Source organism: Podarcis tiliguerta (genome assembly GCF_965153285.1).
Source record: "Podarcis tiliguerta genome assembly, chromosome: 1".
In the NCBI taxonomy this organism is placed as follows: Eukaryota; Metazoa; Chordata; class Lepidosauria; order Squamata; family Lacertidae; genus Podarcis; species Podarcis tiliguerta.
Window position 1 is genome coordinate 103,174,256 of NC_139534.1, and position 26,599 is coordinate 103,200,854.

The 26,599-nt window shown below is 42.1% G+C and overlaps 1 protein-coding gene across 3 annotated transcripts in view; it reads left to right on the top strand.

Annotated features, from left to right (window-relative positions):
- Positions 1 to 26,599, top strand: part of TTC6 (tetratricopeptide repeat domain 6) — a 69,521-nt gene that overhangs the window by 24,010 nt on the left and 18,912 nt on the right. For all 3 annotated transcript variants that reach the window (XM_083452255.1, XM_083452254.1, XM_083452256.1), the window contains 13 exons: positions 1,844 to 1,912; positions 3,038 to 3,055; positions 4,930 to 5,450; positions 6,542 to 7,010; positions 9,441 to 9,570; positions 9,865 to 10,040; positions 11,478 to 11,614; positions 12,343 to 12,512; positions 14,536 to 14,656; positions 16,859 to 17,009; positions 17,824 to 17,906; positions 25,590 to 25,666; positions 26,337 to 26,497. In XM_083452255.1, the coding sequence (XP_083308381.1) occupies positions 1,844 to 1,912; positions 3,038 to 3,055; positions 4,930 to 5,450; positions 6,542 to 7,010; positions 9,441 to 9,570; positions 9,865 to 10,040; positions 11,478 to 11,614; positions 12,343 to 12,512; positions 14,536 to 14,656; positions 16,859 to 17,009; positions 17,824 to 17,906; positions 25,590 to 25,666; positions 26,337 to 26,497 (2,283 nt within the window). The remainder of the gene's footprint in view (positions 1 to 1,843; positions 1,913 to 3,037; positions 3,056 to 4,929; positions 5,451 to 6,541; positions 7,011 to 9,440; positions 9,571 to 9,864; positions 10,041 to 11,477; positions 11,615 to 12,342; positions 12,513 to 14,535; positions 14,657 to 16,858; positions 17,010 to 17,823; positions 17,907 to 25,589; positions 25,667 to 26,336; positions 26,498 to 26,599) is intronic.

Here is a 26,599-nt window from a genome sequence, read left to right on the forward strand (position 1 = left end):
CATTTGTTGTTGTTTAGTCGTTCAGTTGTGTCCGACTCTTTGTGACCCCATGGACCAGAGCATGCCAGGCACTCCTGTCTTCCACTTCCTCCTTCTGTTTGGTCAGACTCATGTTGGTAGCTTCGAGAACACTAAAGCAGTCTTAAAGAGGAATGTTATTGCCCTTGGGCAGTCCAGTTAATTCTCTTGGCTGTTTCCCAAGCAATCTTAGGCATACTCAGATTCCCAGAGATAACTAGATTCTTTCTGTCTTCAGTCTGGATGTCCCATATCTCCTAACTTTCATTCTTCTGCGTCCAGTGCCTGAGACAGAACCTGCCATTTGCTTATTTATTATTTTATTTTACAGATTTATAAACTACTTCCTAGCCTGAGGCCATCAAAGTGGTGTACAGTACAAGATAAAATGACATAAAATACAAAAAAATAATAATTCTAAAAACATTTTTTACTAAAGTACAATTAGCACACTTCAGAGAAAATGGCCTTAAATAAAAAACTTCTTTAGTGGCTGCTTAAACATCAGGGTGCCATGGGGCTGCCTTAATTCCATCTAGTATTTAACTTCAGAGCTCCTCCTTTCAGCTCATCAGAAGAACCAAGGCCTAGTTAATTAAGGTCCCTGTTTCTTCGTCTTACAAACAGTAGTGGGTGCCATGGTGTCAGCACTTACCTGACCTGCCACTGCTGTTGCTGCAGTATAATGAAAGGAGGAGGGGAAAGGCAGTGATAAGGTTAGTGTGCAAATGCACTGGCAGAAACACCGGATTGGTTCCACCAGTGTGCTAGCACTACGCTCACCTCACCCATCGCCTTGTCCCTTCCTGTAAGCTGCAGCAGCAGTGATAGCAGGTCAGATAAGTGCTGACACCTTGCCTTGCTGACTGCTGCAGCAGAGATACGCCTTAGATTTGTAACAGAAGCCTGTCAACTGAGACAGGCTCTTTTGCCAAAATTACACTATCTGTAATTTTCTGTATTTCATGAAAAGTATGAAGAATCCAAGTAGTAATATTTGTGAAATATTAAGAAAATCTGACTTTTTTGTTTGTTCATCACCTGGCCATTCTGTCATTTGAAGGTAAATTCCCAAGCTCCTCATCCGGATGCCTTCCTTGATTCTATTTGGACCTAGATGTGTTAAACAACTAAAGGGACGCGGGTGGCGCTGTGGGTTAAACCACAGAGCCTAGGACTTGCCGATCCGAAGGTCAGCGGTTCGAATCCCCGCGATGGGGTGAGCTCCTGTTGCTCGGTCCGTGCTCCTGCCAACCTAGCAGTTCGAAAGCACATCACAGTGCAAGTAAATAAATAGGTACTGCTCCGGCGGGAAGGTAAACGGCGTTTCCGTGTGCTGCTCTGGTTCACCAGAAGCGGTTTAGTCATGCTGGCCACATGACCTGGAAGCTGTACGCCGGCTCCCTCGGCCAATAAAGCGAGATGAGCGCCGCAACCCCAGAGTCGGTCACGACTGGACCTAATGGTCAGGGGTCCCTTTACCTTTACCTATGTTAAACAACTATTGCCCAGTGGCAAATATCTCCTTTTTAACAAGGTGTTTATGTGAAATATTATTTCCTTTTCTAAACCAGAAAGAAAGCTCCATGATGCATCTCTTCCACCACAATTTTTAGACTTCAGTGTACATAATTATGTCAGATTTACGAGTATGTAAATAAACTCAATTTATTTTTAATTTCATACTCCTAATGTAAAACCAACATACATGCTCACAATCCGAATCTAGGGTAGCTTTCCAAGAAAAAATGTGTTATGAAAATAAATATGTTTGTTCTATTTAAAGAATACCCACTTTTTGTATATATTTTTCTTTGTTTCATAGACTCTTAAAATCTGTAGAAGAAGCGCTTCCTCTCCAGGGCTTTTAGTTTCTGAAAGGGAAACATTACAGGTATTGTAACTTTTTTCAGATTTATTATTTAGTACTTATTATTTATTAGCCGTATCATACCCAGCATTGCTTGGGAATTCAAAGAAACTGAAAAAAATCAGTGCAGTTTTTAAATCAGTGGTTAAAACAGTGCTGTTTTGAAAGGTTCTGGCTGCCATCTTGATTCAAAATGGTGTCCAATTGTATCCAAACATTGAGGAAAACCTGCTCCTTAATTGCAGGAACCACCATGCAAAATTTGGTTGCAGTATCTTAAGAGATGTCTAAATGCATGGTGAACAAGCGATTTCCCAAAATATATAGTAGATTTTTCATAGCAACAGTTTTATCCAGAGTGTGGCTTAAAGCTTTAATTATGATTTGTAATAATCACATCCATATTTAATATTAATTTCTTGTTTAAAGTTTAACTCAAAATTATAATTATTTATTTTAATCTTTAATTCTCTGGTAGACTAAGCAGGGCATTTAAGATTCTTCGTAATTGCTTCCCCAGTAGTAGGAGGGTAGGGCTGGCTTGAACTTTACTCCTCTATTAAGGAAAACTGAAGAGCAGGAACCTCTCTGAACTACATCTAAAATATATAATTCCAATTACTGTATATACTAAAATGAACCTGACTAAACTGTGGAAAATTCTCTGCTAGGGCAGAGCTCCTTCAAGTGTGAGATTAGGTCTGCTTCCTATTCTTGATGCAGAGTCTGTGTTGGGCTCTCCAGGTCTCTCCATAGAGCTTGAGTAAAACTTCCCAGCAGGGATTTGGGTTTCACAAAGTGTGAAGGGGGAGAGAGAGAGTTGGGGTTAAGACAACAGCCCCTCCTCTTCTGCTCTGGAACCAATTAAGCGAGCAAGAATGCTGAGATCAAGCAGTGCTGAGGCTTCAGCCTCTGCCTGTGCCATAAGGCAGACAGATTCTTTTTATCCATTCTTTACATGTTGGGACTGTAGAGTTCTTCCTTCTTGGCAATAATTAACTTTGCAGTGGTCAATAAATTAGGAACTGAAAAACAATGTGCTTGAAAAAATGTAAAATTCAAGCAGCCTAATTTTTGTACTAGTGTTAGATAACAATCAGTTATTCTTGTAATGTCTCATTTACAAGATACCAAAACTTTGTGTTGCAGGAAAACATCACAGAATGTGTAAGTAGTCTGCTGTGAAGGAGTTGCATCTGCAAGAAATATGTATGTTGGTTTTATAAAATCTTATTTGACTTATGTGACACTGAGTGCCAACCAAATAATTTTATTTCCAGTTTTTGCATATAGATTTTGTTGCTTCTGTAAAAATTAATTCTGTTCCGATTTAGTGGTAGATATTCCTTATGTTGGGGACGTGGGTGGCGCTGTGGGTAAAACCTCAGCGCCTAGGGCTTGCCGATCGCATGGTTGGCGGTTCGAATCCCCGCGGCGGGATGCGCTCCCGTCGTTCGGTCCCAGCGCCTGCCAACCTAGCAGTTCGAAAGCACCCCCGGGTGCAAGTAGATAAATAGGGACCGCTTACCAGCGGGAAGGTAAACAGCGTTCCGTGTGCTGCGCTGGCTCACCAGATGCAGCTTGTCACGCTGGCCACGTGACCCGGAAGTGTCTGCGGACAGCGCTGGCTCCCGGCCTATAGAGTGAGATGAGCGCACAACCCTAGAGTCTGTCAAGACTGGCCCGTACGGGCAGTGGTACGTTTACCTTTACCTATTCCTTACGTTTCCTAATTGGGAGATTAAATATAATAATCATTTTGCTTGTGTAACTGTTGTCAACAGTTTTTCAAATTCAGGCATTTTTACACCACCCTTCAATTGTATCCCCAGGACTGTTTACAAGAAAGGGTAAACAATTAAAACATAAATACATCTCTATACATTCATTTTATTATGCCGTACAACACAATCCTAACAAAGTATACTCAGAAATGAGTCCTACTGAATTCAGTGGGCTTACTTCTAGGTGCTGTAGGTTGAGTTAGTATTGTAGCCTTATTTTTTCAAAACAGTTTGTGAGAAGAAATACTCAAGCACTTTCTGATTTTCAGAATTCAAACTTTTTATATCAGTTATTTACACAGAGTAGCTGTGATGACTTACTCTCAAGTAGACATGCCTAGGATTGTGCTGCAAGATTTATTTAGACTGTAGCCCTAAACACACAGTCCAATCCTATACATGTCTGCTTAGACACACGTTCCATTGAATTCAATGGGGCTTCCTTCCAGTTAAATGGGAATAGGATTAGTAAGAATAAGTCCCATTGAACACAGTGGGCATTTACTTCAAAATAAACCTGTATACAGCAGAACTGAAAATCTTTAAACTTATTCTTTGCATCTGTGGATGAGCTGCTTGCCTTCTTTATGGTCCAGCTCTCACTTCCATACACAACTGGCTTAGTTTAGGCCATTATTGCCTGATGTCTTTCTACTCAGTCAGGGGAACTGGACACTGGGTACTTACTCTGAACAGGCCTACAAAGAAAACCTACAGAGAAAAGGGGTGCATGTTACTAGGTTTCTCTTTGGTTTCCCTCCTTTTAGACTTCCTAGGTTTTTTCCACTGACACTTGCATGAACTAAGACGAAACTAAGGCATAGTGAGAGGGGTTGGGGTAGATACTTGATTGTGTTGATATGTCACATAATCTTATCTTGCCTAGGCAGGAGGGGGAATTAACCTGCTCATGCTTGGCTTATTCTTGCTCACTCTCTCAAGAGGATCTGTTCACGTGATAGTAACCTTTAGCAGGGTTCCACTAATGCAATGGGACTTCCATTTCTTCTCCTTCAGCCCTCTCTTCAGCCCCCCCATCTGCTCTGAAGGGTCCCCCAATGCTCCAGGGCTGCTTTTGAGGGCACATGGGGAGGGGACAGGAGAAATTCTGCACACACAGTCAGTTGTGGAAGCAAAGGTGCCGGGTTGGAGACAGCCCATACTAAGTACCCAGCAATCCAATTTTATACTGCTGACTACTTTTGGAACGTAAAAAAAAACTAAAAATAAACAAACCAAGATTTGTTTTTCTTACAGGAAGATCTGGTTAAAAGACCTCATAGTGCACCAGAATTATCTTTCAGAGACAAACCTGCTTTGAAGATTTCTGCAAATTTCAGAACCACTATGGAAGAGATAACTGTTATGAAAAAACAACGTCTTTCGGTAGATACGGAAGCTACAAAGCCTGGCATTTTATCAACAAAGCCACAAAGCTCTCTTAGCCTTGAGAAAAGAGAATCTGCCGCACACAAAAGTGTTCTTGTTGGTTCAGATAAAGATTCTGATATAGCTTTGGCAAGTACATTCAAGCAAACAAAAGGTCTTTTCTCCTCTAGAGGACGATCTGCATCTGTTGCACCCACTCCAGCTCCTGAACCTATAGATGAAACTAATCTGGCTGAAGAATCTAGAAAAGCTGGGATGAAGTACATCGTTTTCCCAAGGAAAGCATCATACAAAAGGAGATCATTGAAACCATCAGGGAAATACATTTCTGTTCATATATTAGAAAGTGTTTGTGAGAAATTAAGAGAACCTCCACAGATTCTTAAAAGGTCTGCCTTTTTATTAATATTTGCAACTTTTAATTTTATATATTGAGCACTTTGGGGTATGGAAACAGTAATTTCTCCAACAGCACCAGATACCATTTTTATGTGTGTGCCAGTTCTTTATGGGTAATACAGTAATACTTGCTTTCCTAAATTGGTGTTATCCTGATGCTTTGGGTTATAACTCCTTTCAATCCCAGCAAGCAAAGCCAGTGGTAACATATCATGGGAGTTGTAGCTTGTAGTCCAAAACATTTGGAGGGTACCAGATTGGTACCAGATATATTCACAGGAACAACAGCTGTGGGCAGAAGATTCCCAAAGGATTCGGTATAGCTTTGTTTCCTCTCTTCCCTCAGCAAATGCTCAGGCAGTAGGCAACCCTTTTGCCTAAATGCAAGTTTCATGTTGTGTTCTTGCATTTCATCACATAGAGCAGACAAATTGCCTGAAGATATGAAATGGTTCACAGACTTCCAGTGCTCTGTTACAGCCTGGTGCATTGCCAGTGGTTGTGTGAAGGACTGATGAGGAAAAATACTTTCTAATCATTATAGGATTCTCTGTGTATGGGCGCTGCACTTTTGGTAGCACTGAATTGTCGCTCCACTTTTTACAATAAATTAATTACAGTTAATTTTACAGTAAATTAAACTAAACATGAGAGGAAGGTACTGTTTGGATTTTTTGTCTCAGATGCCAAATTATTGTTGCAACATGTCCATCAGAAAATGCTATTTAGGCTATACACATTGCTTTATTGGTTTGACACAGTTGCACAGCTCTCATGTGCAACACGAGTGTATAATAAAGAAGTTAGAGAGCTCTTTGCTTACTAAGTTTTCTACATAAATTATAAATTTTCTACATAAAAATAAATGCTAATGACAGTGTAAACCATTTTTATGCACCCCTGACAGGAATCTTCTGTTATGTGTTGAAACTTAAATATTATGCAGGAATCAAATACGTTATTAAACTTTATAATGAATATTTATTGGTCATATGTCACGTTGTTACATATGTCATATTGGTCGTATGTCAGCAACAACTGTACAGGCAAAATGTAATTATAGTTTTGGCTTTTTCCTTAGGTCTGCATCTCTTGGAAAGCTTCCAATTCATAATAAATTCTGTATCAAAGTATCTCGAGCAGTTCGAAGTTATCGAAGTCCCAGCCTCCCTTGCTGGCTAGATTTTGAAAAATTTGCAGCAAGCCAAGGGAGACCACCAGAAGACACCGATGATTATCTTTGGGCCAGAAAAATCTGGAATAAATGGTTTGATGAGCAATACCCTCCCAGTAGGCAATCTTTTGCTGATAAATCAATGGCAGGCAAAAAGGACATAGAAGAGGAAACCAAGGACACAGAATTAGTAAACACAGTAAATCCTCTTCTCTTCGAGGGAAAGCCAGATGAACTTGAGCACTGTCAATCTGAAATTGATAAAATAACCCAAGAAATAGATGAAGGAAAATTTTCTGGGTTTAACTATTGTAGACGTGGAGCAATATACAGGAAAATAGGCAAAATGAAGGCAGCCATGGATGACTTGGAAAAAGTAAGTTTTAAAGAAATAATACCTATTTTTTCTTGCTACTGAAGATGCTTTGTTATCTTATTAATAACTATGACCCTCTGGCAATGACAGATGAACTTAAAAAATGGAAGAGCATCTTTTTCAAATAATCCCCTTGCTGGATTCCTCATTTTATGCACTTTTCTATTTAGAAAAAAAACTTTGCAGGACTATATCTGGAAACCTAGCAATTTTGCAGATAATTATGTCACCAGTGATCTGTTTTCATTATACCCTACATATCTGAACACACGAATTTTTTTTTTATAATATATTTTAATGAAAGTCTTAATTCCGCAGTACAGCTATTGACAGCTGTACGATTGACTCAAACTCATTGTTCATTTTTAATAAGATTGCAGTAGGGTTTTTCACAATACAATACAATAAAAAACAAACTAAGCAAAAACAAAAAGAGGAAGAAAAATGCAAAGTCCTCTCTCAAAGGTAGATTCTAGCCCTTGTCTCACACAGAAAGAGGTGGGCCTTCCCAGCTATCACCTGGGAGCTTGCCTACCACCCTGGGAGATCTCCCCTTCCCTGCCTCTCACACAAGGTCCTCCACCAGCCAGCCATCATCTTCAGCTACATAAAATCCCCCAGTCATGCATGGTTCACTTTTGACAAGTTTGTGGACTATAGAAACATCAAGCTGTTTGCCAGGTGGTGATGTTATGCATACAGTGATGCCTCGCAAGACGAAAAGAATCCGATCCGTGAGTCTCTTCGTCTAGCGGTTTTTTCGTCTTGCGAAGCAAGCCCATTAGCGGATTAGCGCTATTAGCGGTTTAGCGGCTATTAGCGGCTATTAAAGGCTTAAGGGATTAGCGGATTAGCTGCTAAAAGGCTATTAGCAGCTTAGTGCCTTAGAAAAAGGGGGTGGGGAGCGGAAAAAACCCCCCAGGAATCGCAAGACATTTTCGTCTTGCGAAGCAAGCCCATAGAGAAATTCGTCCTGCGAAGCACCTCCAAAACGGAAAACCCTTTCGTCTAGCGGGTTTTCCGTCTTGCGAGGCATTCGTCTTGAGGGGCACCACTGTACGTTTGACGTCATACAGACATGGTGCTACTACACTTGTTTAGAACTGAAGAAGCTAGGCATGAGTATCAGAGAATCTCTATATGCTATTGTGTACAAGCAACTCCCCATTTACATGGGAGTTATGTTCTGAGGAACCGGAAACACCATTGGGAAAGCTGGCAAACACCCTCTAAACTTTTGGAAACCCTTGAAAACCCTTTTAAAAAACCAGCAGCAGATGCCGAACTCCACCACAGTCGCTCCATCTGAACCTCCTTGCTCCAGTTCAACTCTCCACAGGCCTTAACAGTCAGAGCAAGGGCCCCTGGGATTGCGCTTGCAAAGGCTTGTGGAATTTCTAGGCACTATTTCACGTCTTTTTTGCCCTTTCTGGGTTCTTTTAGGCCTGTTTTTGCCACTGTTTTGGTCACTTTTGGGCTTGGTGCAATGTGTGCATGCACAATCATGCATCAGTTGAATGCTTGACAATTGTATTTTTTCAGTAGCATATGATAGAGTTAGTGCGTAGTAAGGAAGCTTACTGTAGCAGTAAGCTATGCTAGACAGACCATAGATCTTCCTTATATGACTGTTTTATATTGGGGTCCAGAAGAACATATTGAAACTAGATATTCAATATAGGTACTTGCAGCCTACAGTGACCAGTTTATATTCACTTTGGATTGAGTTGAACTACTTTCTGTAGCCAACAATTTCAAAATGCATTTTGTTAATATGAGAGCAACAATATAAGCTAAAAATGGTACATTTATTTAATTTTTAAGTATGCAAGGAGCTTCAGTGCATAAATGTTTTGCAGCAACTAATTGTAGGGCACTAAAGGAGGTCTCAGGCCAGGGCAGTCATGCTCAGGCAACTACTCTGTTCCTACCTGCCAGATCATTCAGTCAGTTTATTCTGTGTCCACTAGGTCCTATAAATCCTAACCTCAGAGCAACTGGTCTGCAGTGTGAGCATATTACTTGTGTGCCTATTTCCTTCCCTTGGTGGCTTCCATAAATATAACAGCTGTATAGCTTTGACTGTGGATTTGCTTCTGACTGCCCTCTCCACAGATGCTCTGATGCTGTCCTGCAACTTGACTTGTGTTCTTTTGATAATGTACCAGCCTCTGGTCCCTCTGGTCCTTGTTTCCTGGTTGGAACTCAGCCCTTGCCCTTTTTAGATGATATATCTGCTTTTGACCCAGAAGCTAGCTCCACCTGGTCCTGGAACCAGATTGTATAGAGCCTAAAACTTAGATCTCACCGTGTTGTTTTTCCTTAGATCCCAAGTGATGTTCCCAGAGGTGTAACTTAAGATGTGCCTTATGATACACTGGAATTTTTAGCTACGTAACTAATAACCAATTTATCTCATTACTTTCACAGGCAATAAGTTTAGAACCAATGCTGGTTAATGCCTATTGGCATAGACATTTAATTTTCATTTACCAGAACAAAATGCTTCCAGCGCTAGAAGACCTGAATTTTATAATTAAGTGCAACAAAAACAATGCAGGCAAGTAACTTTGAAACCCCATGATGTACAATTTTGTTCTGAGAAGCTCCTGATTATGTGTCCCTCATATCAAATCAGTATGTACAGAAGTTTTATTATTATGCAACACTTCTGCCAAATATCCATAGGTCTAGAAAAAGGTTGGAAAATACATTTGCAGATTTGAATCACACGATTTGGTTTGCAAATTTTTATTACAGTTGCAATTAATTTTAATTTTAAAAATTTAAACGTGCATAGCAATGATATTGGGCATCTGAAAGAGACTAATTTTAAAGTATTTTGATTATGCAGATGCATATCTGTCAAGAGCTGAAATATACAAAAATCAGGGAGATAATTCATTAGCAATTATCAACTACAGTCTTGCCCTGAAATGCAGACCTTCAGATGATGAAATATATTACAAAAGAGCTGAGGCCCATGAAGAGGATGGTGATATAATACTGGCGATAGAAGATTATGCTAAAGTAAGTATTGCTCTATATAGTTTTACAATATATTTGGGCCAGAATCAAAAAACCTGTACAATTACTTCTGTGCTCGCAAAGGATTCTTCGCAAAGGTTCTTAAAATGGTGGTCACACAACACTATTGAAGCCAAAGTTGTGATATGTCATGAGGGTCTACTATTCAAAGAAAAAACAATAAAAACTCCTACTGGGCAAGAGTAAAAGTTGAGTTTGCCTAGTTATTTGTTTAGTCACTTTGGTATACCACCCACCAATCAATATTGGGCAATTTCCAACTAATGCATCCCATCAGTGCAAGGATTTGCATTTGCACAATGGGACTTCCCCATATTCTTCCTGCCATGTTACCCTAAATCTGTCATAGATGTTTCCCCAACTCTCTGGCACAGATTAGGGGAGGACGCAAGTGAGCAGAGAGAGAGAGAGAGAAGTTCTGTTGTACAAGTGTAAATCCTTGTACTGATGGGATGTACTTGTGTGGAGTGAGCAATGCAATTTATAAGACTAAGGCTTGTGTCTGATGTTCTGCTTTGAGTAAACTCGTCAATATGAATGGGCATGGCTAATTTAGGTGCATTAATTTCAGTTGAACTACTCTGAGTAGAACTTCATTAGACACAATCCAATAATAAAAAAGAGATAAACCACAATTGACAAAATATGGATTGAAAAGACTGTGAAAAATGAAAAGTACCAACTCTGTTGGGAAGGCATTCCATAACTAGGGTGCCAGCACCCAAAACGCCATCCCTCCAGAAGTCACTTATTGTACCTTATTTGGCAGTAAATCTAGTAGCAAGGAGCACAACCCTTTGGAAGCAAACAAGTTCGGCAGGATGGGCTGCTTTGTTCTTTCTCTTCATGGGACTGTCTGACTTACAGTAGTCATGCTCAGAGTAGATGCACTGAAATCAATGGGCTTAAATTAGTCTTGACTTAAATCAATTTATGGTAATGGGTGTGGCATTATAGATACAGCTCCCATTCTGAGTATGATTTAGTATGATTTAATCACTTGCTGTTTATCCACTTAACATTGCTCTCAGCTTCTTATCTCTCTCTGAGAAAGAAAAAAGAGGTAATCTTTCCTCCCCAAGCTGGACATAGTGGTGGAATATTTTTTGACTGGATCAGTGGCAGGGAAGGAAAGGGTTAAGCAACCTAGCTTTGGCAGGGCTGGACTCCATTCAACTAAATAGATGCACTAGCAGCAACCAACGCAATGGGACTTTCCTCATCTCCCCTGCCCACCCAAATCAGCTGGGGGGGGGAGGGTGGTCAGGAGAACACCTAGAAGAGCACACAGAAAGATGAGAGGGGAGATAATTTCATCTGGCAAGAAGACATGCTTGTGTTGATTGAATGATTGCCTTGGTGTGACGTTATGAATACAAAAGTAAGGGTAACAATTGCATGTATTTTATTTCAATCTAGTGCCTTTTCTATAATCCCAAAAGAACTGATGCACTTATGAAGCATGGAATACATTACTTTAATAAATCTATATGGAGTATAGCTATTAATGATTTTACAAATGTGATTAAACAGGACCCAAGCATTGCAGAGGCAAGGTAACTGCAAATTATATATGAATTTAAGCAATTATAGTTGACTTCTAAATCCCTTATAACAGTGTCTGAGAAAATGATTATGCCCTGCATTCAGTGTCTGCCTGTGACCTCTTGTACATTGAGTGAAAGTATCTGTGCCCTACTTTCTGGGTATAAATATATAAGAGTGATGAGTGCCATTGTGTTACTTGTGTCTATCTGTTGGAGAGAGAGAGAGAGAGAGACTGAGACTGGATCTGATGAGACAAGGAGTGCCAATGTCTTATGAAATCTGTCTGTGGTGGTGGGTCAATTGTGTTGTGCAGAGCTGTCTCTGCTATTGGTATATATGCCTCTTGAACCTTCATTTAACTCTTTTTTGCATCAGAATGTTTGTAAGGTTCAGGATGGTAGTCTATGGAATATGTTAATTTATATAGCATTGTTAACACAATGCACGTTTTGTTTTGAGATCCTGATCAATATGCTTTGTCAGATTTGATGTTTATGTTTTTTAAGCTGCCCATTATCTTTCCTCGCCTCTTGCATTTCAATTCTAAGCACAGTTACTTTAAGGCAATTCCCACTGTTATGAATGGAACTTGCTTCCATGTAAGCATACTTAGGATCACAGCCTTGACTTGTTTAAATCACATTGGGACAACAAGTTTTGCATTCAGACAGAATTTATATAAATGCAGAATATTGTAAATCTACTATGATGAGGAAAATATTGGTTTGATTTCTAGAACCTATCGAGGGAGAATATATATTAAACTAGAGCAGTATAAAAATGCAGCTGAAGATTTCGCTGTTGCAATTCACTTGAATCCTAATGATTGGATTGCATACTACCACAGAGGTTGTCTTTTGCGAACGCTGGATCCAAAACAAGCCCTGCAGGACTTGAGTGTTTCTGGTATAGTATACACTGTTTTTATGATAGATGCAGGGTGTTGTTGTTTTTTAAGTTAAAAGTGTGAATTTATACATTTTTCTTTTTAAGTATATCAAATATCTATATCTCCTGCCTTTCTCCCTAATGGGACTCAAGGTGGCTTACAGCTAAAAATAAGACTTGCTAAAAACATAGATTTTTTTTTAATAATTAAACATTAATAGAATTAAAAGTATTTACAAATTTTACATCTATATGTTGAGGATGTTTCCTTTAAACACTGGAAAGTCCTTCCAGCATATGTATATGTATATGTATATGTATATGTATATGTATATCTATATCTATATCTATATCTATATCTATATCATCTATATCTATATCTATATCTATATCTATATCTATACAGTGAGTGGTACCTTGGTTCTCAAACTTATTCCGTTCTGGAAGTCCATTCCAAAACCAAAGCATTCCCAGACCAAGGTGTGCTTTCCCATAGAAAGTAATGCAAAATGGATTAATCCATTCCAGACTTTTAAAAACAACCCCTAAAACAGCACTTTAACATGAATTTTACTCTATTGATCCATAAAATGAAAGTAATAAACAATGTACTGCAGTCACACAATCAATCAGTAAGTAGCTGAACTGGGTTCCACATAGTCACAAAAACAAAAACAAAAAAGCCACAAAAACGCAAAATAAATAGCAAAAACAGACAGACCTCAGTGTAACACTCAAGACAGAAGTGTGGCACTCAAATTGGAGCACGTTTGGCTTCCGAAAAACCAGAGCACTTACTTCCGCGTTTGCAGTGTTTGGGTTCCAAGTTGTTTGAGTACCAAGGCGTTTGAGAACCAAGGTACCACTGTACCTATATTTTTATGTGTATCTATATATAGATACCGTATTTTTCGCTCTATAAGACGCACCAGACCACAAGACGCACCTAGTTTTTGGAGGAGGAAAACAAGAAAAAAATATTCTGAATCTCAGAAGCCAGAACAGCAAGAGGGATCGTTGCGCAGTGAAAGCAGCAATCCCTCTTGCTGTTCTGGCTTCTGTGATAGCTGTGCAGCCTGCATTCACTCCGTAAGACGCACACACATTTCCCTTTACCTTTTAGGAGAGAAAAAGTGAGTCTTATAGAGCAAAAAATACTGACATGGACCCTGCAATCCTCATCTGAGGCCCTTCTTCACATGTCTCTTCCACAAGCGGTCTGAAGGGTGGCAACATGAGAACAGGCCCCTTCTGCGGAGGTTCCCTGCTTGTGGAATGCTCTCCCCAAGGAGGCTTACCTGGCGCCTTCATTTCATATCTTTAGGCGCCAGGCAAAAACGTTTCTCTTCAACTGATTAACATTCTGTGGCTTTTTAAATGTTTTTTGTAGGTGAGGGGTTATTGGTTTGTTTTTGTTTTATTATGTATTCAGTATCTCTTTTTTATTTTTCTGTTGTGAACCGTCCTGGCATCTTTGGATAAAGGGTGGTATACAAATTTAATAAATAATTATATTTAGCCCAAGAAGTAGACTGTAGCCAATGACTGGCTCTCGCATTTGTTTGGGCAAATTTTTCAATGTTTCCATTGTCCTGCTCCCCTCCTTTATGATCAGAACCCCTTTCTCCTATCCCTCCATTATTAGAGTATTTTCCCTCCTTGAAAAAAAGTTCGCTCCTATTCACGATGAACACCTCAGTTTCTTTGGGAAGGGGTTGCAAGAGTTGTTTTGTGCTCTGATACAACCATACAACTTTTTCACAAGCTCCCATAGATATTTCAAGGTCATTAAATCTCTTGAAACAATCATAGAGGTGCAGTCATGCACGTTCGGTGGTATTTTAAAACAAGCCCTGCAGTTCTACAAGGAGGGTGTGATTTGTGCCAGAGCAGTGAAGAGCAAACCAGAATGGAAAGGAATTAACTAAAGGATGAAGGTCCTAGTGCACACTGAGATAATATATAATTATTTCAAAGGCTATATTTCATGAAGGGCATATAGAAACAACTATGTATACCTGGTTTCCCCATCCCTCCCCAGTTCTTCTCAATCACAAGTTTGAGAATCTTGCTGCTTTTCTTCACCGTGGGATCTTGTATTCAGAACTGAAACAGTGGTTACTGGCAATCTGTGATTTTGAAAGTGCACTCTCCTTGGACAGGTATGCTCCATTTATTTATTTATATATTTGTTTGTTGCTTGCTGTATTAGTATTGTTATTATGGCATTCAAGCCTGCTGATCAAATAAAATCAATTGACAAAAACACATTAAAACCAGTTAATGTTTTTCAGGTCATGGGCCACACTGACCCAAAGCTAACCCTCTGGGGGCCATTTAAATTTTTTAGAGCTTGTGTATTTCTGCATTTGCAGTAAACCATGTTTTAGCTTGGCATGACATACGAACCAGTGCCCTGCATATGGAGGTGCAGAAATGCCAGTCCCTGACCTACGGAGAGGGCCATCATAAGCAAAATAGACTCTATACAGGTCCTAACTTTTATATTGTTTGGGTATAGAGTAATCCACACTACCACCTGCTTCCCAAAGTCAGATCCAATTAATGTTTTAAAAAACAACCGCTCCACTATCACCAGCTTAAGGGATAATGGAACCATTTTGCTGAAGGGGGAAGGTATTAACCATCATAGTCTTGACTATGCTACCACTCAGTGGATTTGTAACTGGCTGACTGACCGGACCCAAAGGGTGCTCATCAATGGTTCCTCTTCATCCTGGAGAAGAGTGACTAGTGGGGTGCCACAGGGTTCTGTCTTGGGCCCGGTCTTATTCAACATCTTTATCAACGACTTGGATGATGGACTCAAGGGCATCCTGATCAAATTTGCAGATGACACCAAACTGGGAGGGGTGGCTAACACCCCAGAAGACAGGATCACACTTCAAAACGACCTTGACAGATTAGAGAACTGGGCCAAAACAAACAAGATGAATTTTAACAGGGAGAAATGTAAAGTATTGCACTTGGGCAAAAAAAATGAGAGGCACAAATACAAGATGGGTGACACCTGGCTTGAGAGCAGTACATGTGAAAAGGATCTAGGAGTCTTGGTTGACCACAAACTTGACATGAGCCAACAGTGTGACGCGGCAGCTAAAAAAGCCAATGCAATTCTGGGCTGCATCAATAGGAGTATAGCATCTAGATCAAGGGAAGTTATAGTGCCACTGTATTCTGCTCTGGTCAGACCTCACCTGGAGTACTGTGTCCAGTTCTGGGCACCACAGTTCAAGAAGGACACTGACAAACTAGAACGTGTCCAGAGGAGGGCAACCAAAATGGTCAAAGGCCTGGAAACGATGCCTTATGAGGATCGGCTAAGGGAGCTGGGCATGTTTAGCCTGGAGAAGAGGAGGTTAAGGGGTGATATGATAGCCATGTTCAAATATATAAAAGGATGTCACATAGAGGAGGGAGAAAGGTTGTTTTCTGCTGCTCCAGAGAAGCGGACACGGAGCAATGGATACAAACTACAAGAAAGAAGATTCCACCTAAACATTAGGAAGAACTTCCTGACAGTAAGAGCTGTTCGACAGTGGAATTTGCTGCCAAGGAGTGTGGTGGAGTTTCCTTCTTTGGAGGTCTTTAAGCAGAGGCTTGACAACCATATGTCAGGAGTGCTCTGATGGTGTTTCCTGCTTGGCAGGGGGTTGGACTCGATGACCCTTGTGGTCTCTTCCAACTCTATGATTCTATGATTCTATGATTCTATGATTCTATGATCAAACTACTCAGACCAGGTAGTCTCCTATTGCTTGGCTGTATTAGCCAAGAAGCTACACTTCTGATATCTTGTATTCCTTGCTCCCCACCTTTCCCCAAGGAAACATAACTAGTAGAGCTTGGGAATGAATCTAATATAGATTTTGATGCTAATGTGGCATCTGTATCAGAATGGCACATTATTTTCATTAATTGTTTAATTAATTGTTTAGCTAGCAAGTCAGTGTAGGTCACTGATAAACCCCACTTTGTGGACGGGCAGAAAGCAGAGGTAAATTGTGCTGAGGTAAATTACGCTCTTAGTGCCCAGGTTGCCTACAAAGCAGGTTGTGTGATGCCATGTCATGCTGTGGAAAAGAAATGTGTATTCCTTTCCTTGACACACTGCAGTGCTTCTGCCCTCACTATAAGAAGCAGCATGGAGATAGCAGGAGGGAACTCAAAACATTACTCTTGCTTTTGATATGTAGCGTGTACAGGTCTAGGATGGAAACATGCTTTTCTTACTGGAAAGCAGACAGGCTTTAATTCAACAAATAAGATGAACTCCAATGTAGCATAATGCGCAAACATGTTGAAAAAATGTAATGCTCATAGCATTCTGTCTCTATTTTCAGGAGCCTTTCCGTAGCTTACATAAATATTGGACTGATTTTGATGTTATATATGGACCGTTATTTTGAATCTATTCGACAGTTCACTCAAGCCATTCAGCTGGATCCATTAGATATTAGACCATACATGTGCAGAGCCCAGGCATATCAAAGGGTATCTATCTATTCTTTACCTGTGCTGTAGAATTTGTGTGATAGGTGCTCAATAGCTGCTTTAAGACTTACATATAAAACAATACTGGGACAATGTGCAAGAAATACAAAGACTTTCTCAGTGCAAACAACAGAAATCCTGGTGTTTTCTTAGTCAGAACCATCTCTCTGAAGGCTTAATTTAGTTCTAAAAACTAATGAAGAGCATTTAGGGTCTACAATGTTGAACATGCTGGCTTTGTTTTTTCCTTGATGCATACATGCGCTAGTTAAAACTTCCCACTTGCTTAATTTTTTTAAAAAAATCCCCATATGTATTTTGGGGGGGGGGACGATAAAGGGGAGAACCCCTTCTCCTCTGGAAAAAAAGTTTGGAGTCTAACTCCTAGTATCACAGGAGAAGTTTTTAAAAAAATATATAACTGTCCTCTTCAGAAAACCCAAATTAATGTGTGGGTCCAGAATTTCTGAATGAATTCTGTATGTAAGTAAATGTTGGCCAGTTATACCAAGGTACTAAAAAACTGAAGAAATTTGGATTTGGAAATCTGGACATGACCTATTATTTACATAAAAGGATTTCCTTCGGCTAGCAGGAATGGTATGATGGATTATGGCCCTTCCTTCTGGTCAAGGCAGAAATGAAAGCTGTGGAAGTTTCTTAACAATCAGTTGAAGTTTATTTAATATTAAAATATATGGATTAAAAATGTTTTAAAAAGGAGGAGGTGGTCCTTGTATAGGAGAACACATTGAATGAGATGGTGGTATCCTGAGACAAGAATAATGGATGTTTGTCTGTTTTAAAATAACAGGTTCATGATCTAAAGAGTGCAATTAGAGATATAAACAGAGCCATTCATCTCCAGCCCAACTCACCCCACTTATGCTTAACAAGGTAAGATTATCAGCTCCTTTTCTCATTTTGTTTCTTTCCTACTGTTATTGTCCACCTGTATTATCACTGTGTGTATCATGTAAGCCTTTGACGTGATGTTAAATGTGCTAGTACATTTAATGTTTCTTTTTTTAACTTAAAAAAACAGTTTTGAGGGAGTATTCTTAATCATTTTCCCCAACACCACACTCTGGGAAAAATTACCTCCCAAACTTGCCGTTTCCTTCCTTGAGTGAACTAGTCTGGGTCATCAGCAGGAATGTGGTTGGGATCCCATGTATGTATGTATGTATGTATGTATAAATGAATGAATGAATGAATGTGTATTCATACATGTATAAATGCATTTATACATTAATGGCATGTCTAGTTTGACTCTTGGTGTCTGTTTAGGGACACTGATGGTTACTAGTGGTGGCTTGGTATACTAGGTGAATATCTACCTTTGTCGAAAAATCACAGAAATTACACTGATGTGGGTTGAGGGTTGCACATATATACTGTGCTGCCTTCATGTTGCTAAGAAATAACATTGGTAGCAGAATGCAGGTGCTAACCCTTAACTGGCCTGGTAGCCACTGTGTTGCCCTCCAGATGCGGTTGGAGCCTAAGCCCTATGAACCCTAGCCTGCCTGGAGTTGTAGGCCAGTAACATTTTGAGGACACCACATTGGCTATCCTTGGCGTAGGACCTAGTTAGTCCTTGTAAGTTCCTTGCTTTGACTGTGAAGTCATCATGGAAGCTGGAGCACTGCATTCCATTCTGTCAGCCCAAGAGAAGCTTCTGCAGTGGCTTCAGGTCTGAAGGAGATGGAGGACTGAACTCAACTTCCCTCCGTTAGGCCTGAAGTTCATGCTTCACTGACTCATATTTGAGGGCAGCATACAACTCAGCTGTTTTTGCTATTTCTTCATAGGTCCTCACTATGATTTCAGATCTGTGGTTTATCAAAGTAGTTTGTATCCTTTTAAATTTAGTTTTTAGGTCTTTTAGTGCTGGATAAATATTATTCTTTCATCAAGAATGCTATTCTAATTAAAGTGGGCTTAATAGTTGAGATTCTTCAGTGCATAACTGAATAAATAAATAAATAAATAAATAAATAGAATTTCTTAGGGCGTTATTTGACTAAATGAAATGTGCCTAAATTAAAAACAAATTAGCTTGATTGTCAGAATCTGATGGAATATTTTACTTCTAGTAACAGCTCAAGAGCTATTTTTCCAGGCTGTTATGTTACGTATGTTTGGTCCATTGATTTGTACTTTTATCTGCTTCTTTTGGATATTTTAATATTTATTTTATTTATGTAACTTGCCCTGAGGGTCAATAAAGATAGAGAGTGGGATATCAATATTGTGAATTAGCACATTTTATTCCTAGTAGATATATTTTAGGTATTTTATTAAGGATGATGCAAAGGTTGCTGAATGGTGTTCTTTTTTCATATGTGGTGGTCTTGTAGTAAGGTTAAGGCTTACTGGGAAATGATATATAATTGTGATGGGATGAAGAGCTGCTTGTGCGTAAACTGCAAGTCCCTCAGAGTTTGAACAAGTTCTCAAACCTCTGCCTGTGACGGAGCCCCTCCAGCATGGCTGCGTCAATCGCTAGCAGAATCCGAAAGTGGTTGCTTTCGGAAACGTTTCCAACATAAAAGCTCCTTAACGGAAACACGTCTTCTGGACTCTCTGCGTGACAGTTTCCGGCGAGGAACGGGTGTCCCTATAGGAGGTCCTGAGACCTCCCCACTGTTTTCGCTGGAAGCGTCTCTGAGCCATTCCTCCGACTCTCCTTCCCTTGACGTTCCTGTTCGCCCCCTACTGGTTCCCTCTTCAGCTGTTACGTCTCTCTCTACCTCAGAGAGCCTTTGCACCTCCTGTCCTGCCGATGGCAGTTCCCTGACATCCACCTCCCCTCCAGGGCCCCCTTCACCCCCTCCCGTCTCCTCCCCTACGGGTTGGGAGGAGGTAAAACCCCGGAAAGAACCTTCCTCATCGTCCGAAGTTTCGAACACCTTTCTCCACTTGTTGTTGTTCCTAGTCTCTCGGTACTCCTCGTCATCTGAGTCCGTTCCTTCTTCCAACTCCGACTCCGCGAATCCTTCCAGTTCCTCTTCCTCGTCTGTGGTGCCGAAATACTCCCTCCTAAACCTTGCTACCGGCTGTGGTTTCCTCGGGAATCTTTGGTGGAACGTTTCTGTTAAAACCTCGTCATTGACCTCCTCTGCAGTCACCCAGGTGTTTTCTGACTCCGGTTCCCCTTCCCACGCCACCAAATACTCCACCTGATTGCCCTTCCACCTGGAATCGAGGATTTCCGCTACATGGTTACTGCTTTCCCTCTCTTCCAAGACTGGTCCCCTGGTGTACTCCCCTTCACCTCCCCCCTTGTACGGTGACAGTAACGACCTGTGGAACACTGGGTGCAATTTCATGTGGCTGGGTAACCGGAGTTTGAAAGCCACTGGGTTGACCTGCTGAATGACCTCAAAGGGTCCCAATCTCTTGGGTCTTAATTTTTTACAACCCCCTTTGAACGGCAACCCTTGGGTGGACAGCCACACCTGATCCCCCACCCTTATTGTTTCACCTTCCCTTCTGTTCTTGTCTGCCTGCTTCTTATATTGTGCCTTGGCCCTTTCTAAGTTGAGCTGAAGCTGACGATGGATCGCTTCCATCTCTTCTACAAAATGTTCGGCCGCTGGGACGCTCCATCTCTCGCCTCCCTCCCCTGGGAATGCCCTGGGGTGACACCCGTAATTAGCCAAAAAGGGGCTCATCCCTGTGGACACATTCTCCGCATTGTTGTAGGCAAATTCTGCCAGCGCCAGCTTTTCGACCCAATCATTCTCTCTGTCATTGACATAACACCTCAGATATTGTTGGAGGATGCCATTTGCTCTTTCCGCCTGCCCGTTGGTTTCAGGGTGCCGGGCAGTCGAAAAATTGACTTCCACGTGCAGCAAGCTCATGAGCTTCCTCCAGAACCTGGAAGTAAATTGTTTGCCGCGGTCTGAGATCACCCTCAAGGGGGCGCCGTGCAGCCGGAAGATGTGTTCTACAAACAACTTCGCTGTTTCTTCCGCTGTGACTGCATGTGAACATGCTACAAAGTGGCACATCTTAGTTAACAGGTCCACTACTACCATAATGGCCGTTTTCCCCTTGGATTTGGGCAGATCCGTCATAAAATCTATTGATACCACCTCCCAAGGCCGTTCTGGCGTGGGTAATGGTTCTAATAACCCTGCCGGCGCCCTTCTTTCCCCCTTGGCCCTCTGACATTGGTCACACCCTCTTACATACTCCTTTACATCTTCCCTCACCTTGGGCCACCAAAATTCCCTGGTGACCATCCACATGGTCTTGTGTTGTCCAAAATGTCCCGCCGTGGGACTATCGTGCAACTGCTTGAGTACCCTCCCTCTCAATTCACCTTCTGGTATATACAGTGCCCCTTTGTAATACAATGCCCCGTTTCTTTCCTCAAAACCCTCCGGGCTCTCACCCTCTCCCCTGAGACCTCTGAGCTTATTTTGGGCATATTCGTCATTTTCCGTTTCCTCTACCAGTTCTCGTCTCCCCACCAGCGCCGCCCCACACACCCAGCGGTCCTCAGGAATGACATGTCTTTCTTCGATTGCCCCCTCCCCCTCCAAATACTCTGGTTTGCGTGAGAGAGCGTCCGCCCTGACGTTCTCTGGGCCTGGTACATAACAAATCTCGAAGTGGAATTTGGAAAATTCCTGTGCCCATCTCACTTGTCGTTGGTTGAGTACTCGAGCTGTTCTCCAATACTCCAAATTCTTGTGGTCGGTGCACACTTGCACCTTGTGTTGTGCCCCAATCAATAAATGTCTCCACCTCCGGAACGCTTCGTGAATGGCGAGTAGTTCCCTGTCATACACCGTGTAGTTCCGCTCGGACTTATTCAGCTTCCTCGAGAAGAAGGCACACGGTCTCCACTCCGACGTATTCCTTCCCGGCTGAAGAAGTACCGCCCCTACCGCTCGGTCTGACGCGTCTGTTTCCACTCTCATGGGCTTCTGTAGGTCCACATGCAGAAGTTGTTCTTCCGAGGCGAAAGCCCTTTTCAGTTCTTCAAAAGCTCGCTCCGCCTCCGCCGTCCAAACAAATTTCTTCTTGCTACTGAGGCAGTCGGTGATGGGCGCCGTCAAGTGTGCAAAGTTCTTGATGAACTTCCGATAAAAGTTCCCAAACCCCAGGAATCTTTGCACATCCTTCTTGGTCTTCGGTGTCTTCCATTCCAGTACCACCTGGACCTTGCCTGGATCCATGGCCAATCCTTTGTCTGACAAGCGGTACCCCAGGAATTCCACCTCCTTGGCATGAAACTGGCACTTCTCCAGTTTCACCCACAGCTGATTGGCTTGCAGCCGGCCCAACACTTCTCTCACGTCCCTCACATGCTGCTCTTCATCTTCCGAATACACCAACACGTCATCTAAAAAGGCCACACAATTCTTGTAGAGCAAAGGTCCCAAGACGTGGTTGATAAAACTTTGAAAACATGCGGAGCCGGCTTGGAGACCGAAGGGCATTACGAGGTATTCAAATGCTCCCAAAGGGGTGAACATGGTGGTCTTCCATTCATCCCCCTTCCTTATGCGTATCAGATTGTACGCCCCCCGCAGGTCCAGTTTTGTAAAAATCTTCCCCTTCCTCACCCTGGTCAGAATGTCATCAATTCGGGGCATAGGAAAAGCCAGGGGTTCCGACACGGCATTTAGGGCCCTGAAGTCCACTACAAGTCTCGGCTTATCTGTGTTTTTTTTGTCCACAAAAAACACTGGGCTGCCCCCCACCGCTCGGGACTCTCTGATGAAACCTCGCTTCAGGTTTTTGTCAATGAACTCCCTCAGCTCCTGCATCTCCCTGTCTGACATGGCGTACAGCTTGCCCACGGGGAGTTGAGCCCCAGGGAGTAGGTTGATTTGACAGTCAAAGGGTCTATGCGGCGGCAGCTTGTCCGCTTCCCTTTCGCTAAATACGTTGCTCAGATCTGCATATTGCGGAGGCACCTCCCCTTTATTCATTACCTCCATCCCAGCTAGGGTGAGCCTGGCTCCCCCTGGATCCTTCCCCTGCTTGCAGTGTTCTAGGCAATGCGCTGACCCAAAGGAGACCACCCTCTGATGCCAGCCCACTAGAGGATTGTGTAGTGCCAGCCAGCTCATCCCCAAAATGATGGGAGCTCCTCCCAAGGTGGCCACATTAAACGCTATCCTCTCGGTGTGCCTTGCCACCCTCATTATCATAGGGACTGTCTGTTGGTTCACTTCTCCTCCCAACAGCTCTCTGCCGTCAATCGTGGTCACCTGCAGGGGTTTACTTAAGGGGAGGGTTTGTATCTGGTGCTCAGCTGCGAACTCCTTACTCATGAAATTACAGGAGCTGCCTGAATCCAGAAGGGCCTTGATCTGTAGGGGGTGTCCGTTTGGCAGCTCTAGCAACACCTCTATCACTAGAGCAGGTCTGGGAGGTTCTGGTGAGGGCACTTTCACTGCTTTTGGGCCTGGCTGCTGTGCCCCGACGGTGGCAGCCAGGCGTTGGCTTTTACTTGCTCCTTGCTTTCCTCCTCCTCTCCCCCAATAGCTCCTGCCATGCCTTGCCATTCCTTTCTTCGTGGACAGACTCTGGCAAAGTGTCCTGGCTGTTGGCAGAGATAACATTTCTTGGCGCTCTTTCCCTCCTTCTTCCGCCCTTCACCGAGGTTTGAAACTGCGCGCGCCCGCGCTGTTCCAACTTCCATCGGCTCTGCCGGCGGGAAAGGCTGCTCTGGAATGTCTGGAATGCGGAGCTCCCTCCAACGTTCTCCTTTCCCCTCCCGCTTCTCCAAAGCCCTCGCTTCCTGGCGCGCTCCTATGGCCAGCGCGGATTTAGTCAGCTGGTCCATAGACTCCGCTCTGGGGGTCCGGGAAAGTTCATCTTTTAAGGATGAAGAGAGCCCTTCTTCGAAAAGCATCTGAATGGGCTCCGCAGACAGGTCCCACCCCAATCTATGAATCAACATAGTGAACTCAGTCCAGTACTCACGGACAGTCCGGTTCCCCTGTTTGCAAGCCATTAACTGCCTTCGCACCCCTCCCTGCTCAATGTCGCTGGAAAACATCAGGTCCGTGGCACGAAAAAACTTCATCGTGTCCTTTAGGATCTCATTATTTGCTGCCATCAAGGGTCTAACCCAGTCCTTCGCCCCTGATTCGAGATGGCTAATTACAAAAGCCACTCGCGATTCCTCATCAGGGAAGTCATCAAATTGCAGATTGAGAGCGTATTGCATCTCTGTCCTAAAGGCATGATAGTTGCTGGGGTCCCCCCCAAATTTCTGCACCAATCCTGGCATCTTTCTGGTGAGCGGGGTGGTTTTCTCCTTCCCCCTTTCTGCATCCTGAGCCCTCCTCTCCTCCAGCCTCGCCGTTTGCAAGGCAAGCTGGATCTCCAACGTCCTGTACCTTTCCTCCAGGCTTGGACCTCCTCCAGCTGCTCCTGCTCCTCCGGTTCCGGCTGGTTCGCTCATGATGCCTCTCCCTGGCACAAGCTAGCTTTCGGTGACTTTCGGATTGCTGTGATGGGATGAAGAGCTGCTTGTGCGTAAACTGCAAGTCCCTCAGAGTTTGAACAAGTTCTCAAACCTCTGCCTGTGACGGAGCCCCTCCAGCATGGCTGCGTCAATCGCTAGCAGAATCCGAAAGTGGTTGCTTTCGGAAACGTTTCCAACATAAAAGCTCCTTAACGGAAACACGTCTTCTGGACTCTCTGCGTGACAGTTTCCGGCGAGGAACGGGTGTCCCTATAGGAGGTCCTGAGACCTCCCCACTGTTTTCGCTGGAAGCGTCTCTGAGCCATTCCTCCGACTCTCCTTCCCTTGACGTTCCTGTTCGCCCCCTACTGGTTCCCTCTTCAGCTGTTACGTCTCTCTCTACCTCAGAGAGCCTTTGCACCTCCTGTCCTGCCGATGGCAGTTCCCTGACAATAATGAAATGAAAAGGATGTTTAAAATAACGTTTGTGGGGAAAAACAGAAGCCTTTCTTCTGGGATTCATAGGGATAGAACTACCTAAATTGTATAGAAATTTGTTTTTGTACGCGACTACAGTGGCAAGAATGTTACTTGCCCAAAAATGGGAAAAAGAAGTCCCAGCAAAAGAAGAATGGATACAAAAACATATGGAATATGCAGAAATGGCAAAACTTATTGGAAGAATAAGAACTCAATATAAAAAACTTTTTATAAAAGAATGGAAATGGTTTATTGAATATTTACACGTAAATTGTAAACAGATAAAAACACTGGCAGCATTATTGTAATAACCTGAAGCTATATAAGAGCATATATATAAAGAAGATAAATAAATGAGCAGGTTAAGTTAATTTGGATATGCAGAAGATAGTAAAAATAAATTTAAAGAACTGCACAAAAAGGGGGAAGGAAGTCAACTTTTAAAATGTAATGAATTGTATATATATGAAAAGTATAAATAATTTTTTTAAGAAGGTTGCTGAATGTATAGCCAATGAAGAGTTGATAATATTTTGTAATTTTTATTTACTCAAATATTTAAATCTTTGTTGTTATTCTATTGATATTTGAAAACAAATAAATGGTTCCATAGAAATTCCAAGCAATTAATATATGCTAAAATATTTCATTTACAGAGGACAGTATTTACTAGAGATGCAGAACTATGATCTTGCAAGTTTCTGCATACACCAAGTTGCAGAAATGGGTCAAGGTACTGTCTTTTTATGTTTTACCTTTCTGTGCTGCACTGTGAAGCTGTGGCCCAGGTCCAAAGGATGACTTGAAGCATGCCCAGGAGCACCTGGAACTTTTCTTGAACAGCAAACCCTCATACCCTATCACAGTTGTGTTTTTTTGGTTGGAGGGGCAGAGTCCCCTCAAGTTCAAAATGGTTTGATATTTATTTTTTAAAATAAAAGTACTTTTATACCACCATATCACAAAATATCAGGGCGGTGTACAATGTTAAAACACAATGAATGCACCATTAAAACAACAAAAATGCAGATAATTGTTAAGGTGGCTAGCTAAATAAAAACTGAAAATTAAATAGCTGCGAAGCCCTGTTGGCATAAAATGGTATGATGGCTGTCTAAGAAATATAAGCCCAAAGTCTCGTTGAGCATGCAGAACTAGTAATAAGCTAATTGAGAACCACTGCTGTATTATGTTTTATATTTGGTTTCTGTACATCACTCTGGTATTCTCTGAATGCCGAGTGCTTTAACAGAAGTTTAATACGAGTCTTTGGCATTCTGAACATTTATATTAACATTGGCTATGAAGCTTGCCTGTCTCTTATGATATCTGTATTTATACATTAAAATGCACAATAATAAATAGGTTGGCCCAGAATGAAGTTGTCCTTCAATATTTTACAGGACCCCTTGAATGTTCGCTTGTTCAAGAAGCACTTGTTCAGTCATTTTGTCAGAATCACAACAAGGCCATTGTGTGCGCACTTGCAGCCTCCGAAAACCAACCTGATTGTGCCATGTTTGTTCTACTTGGAAAAATCCAAATGAAAGCCAAAAAATATAAGGTTAAAGATATGCACTTGTATTTCTGCGGTTTTGAAGGGAACTATTTTTGAAAGCTATAGGGAAAATGTGTGAGGCTGATAGAATTCTGCATGGGTTCTGGT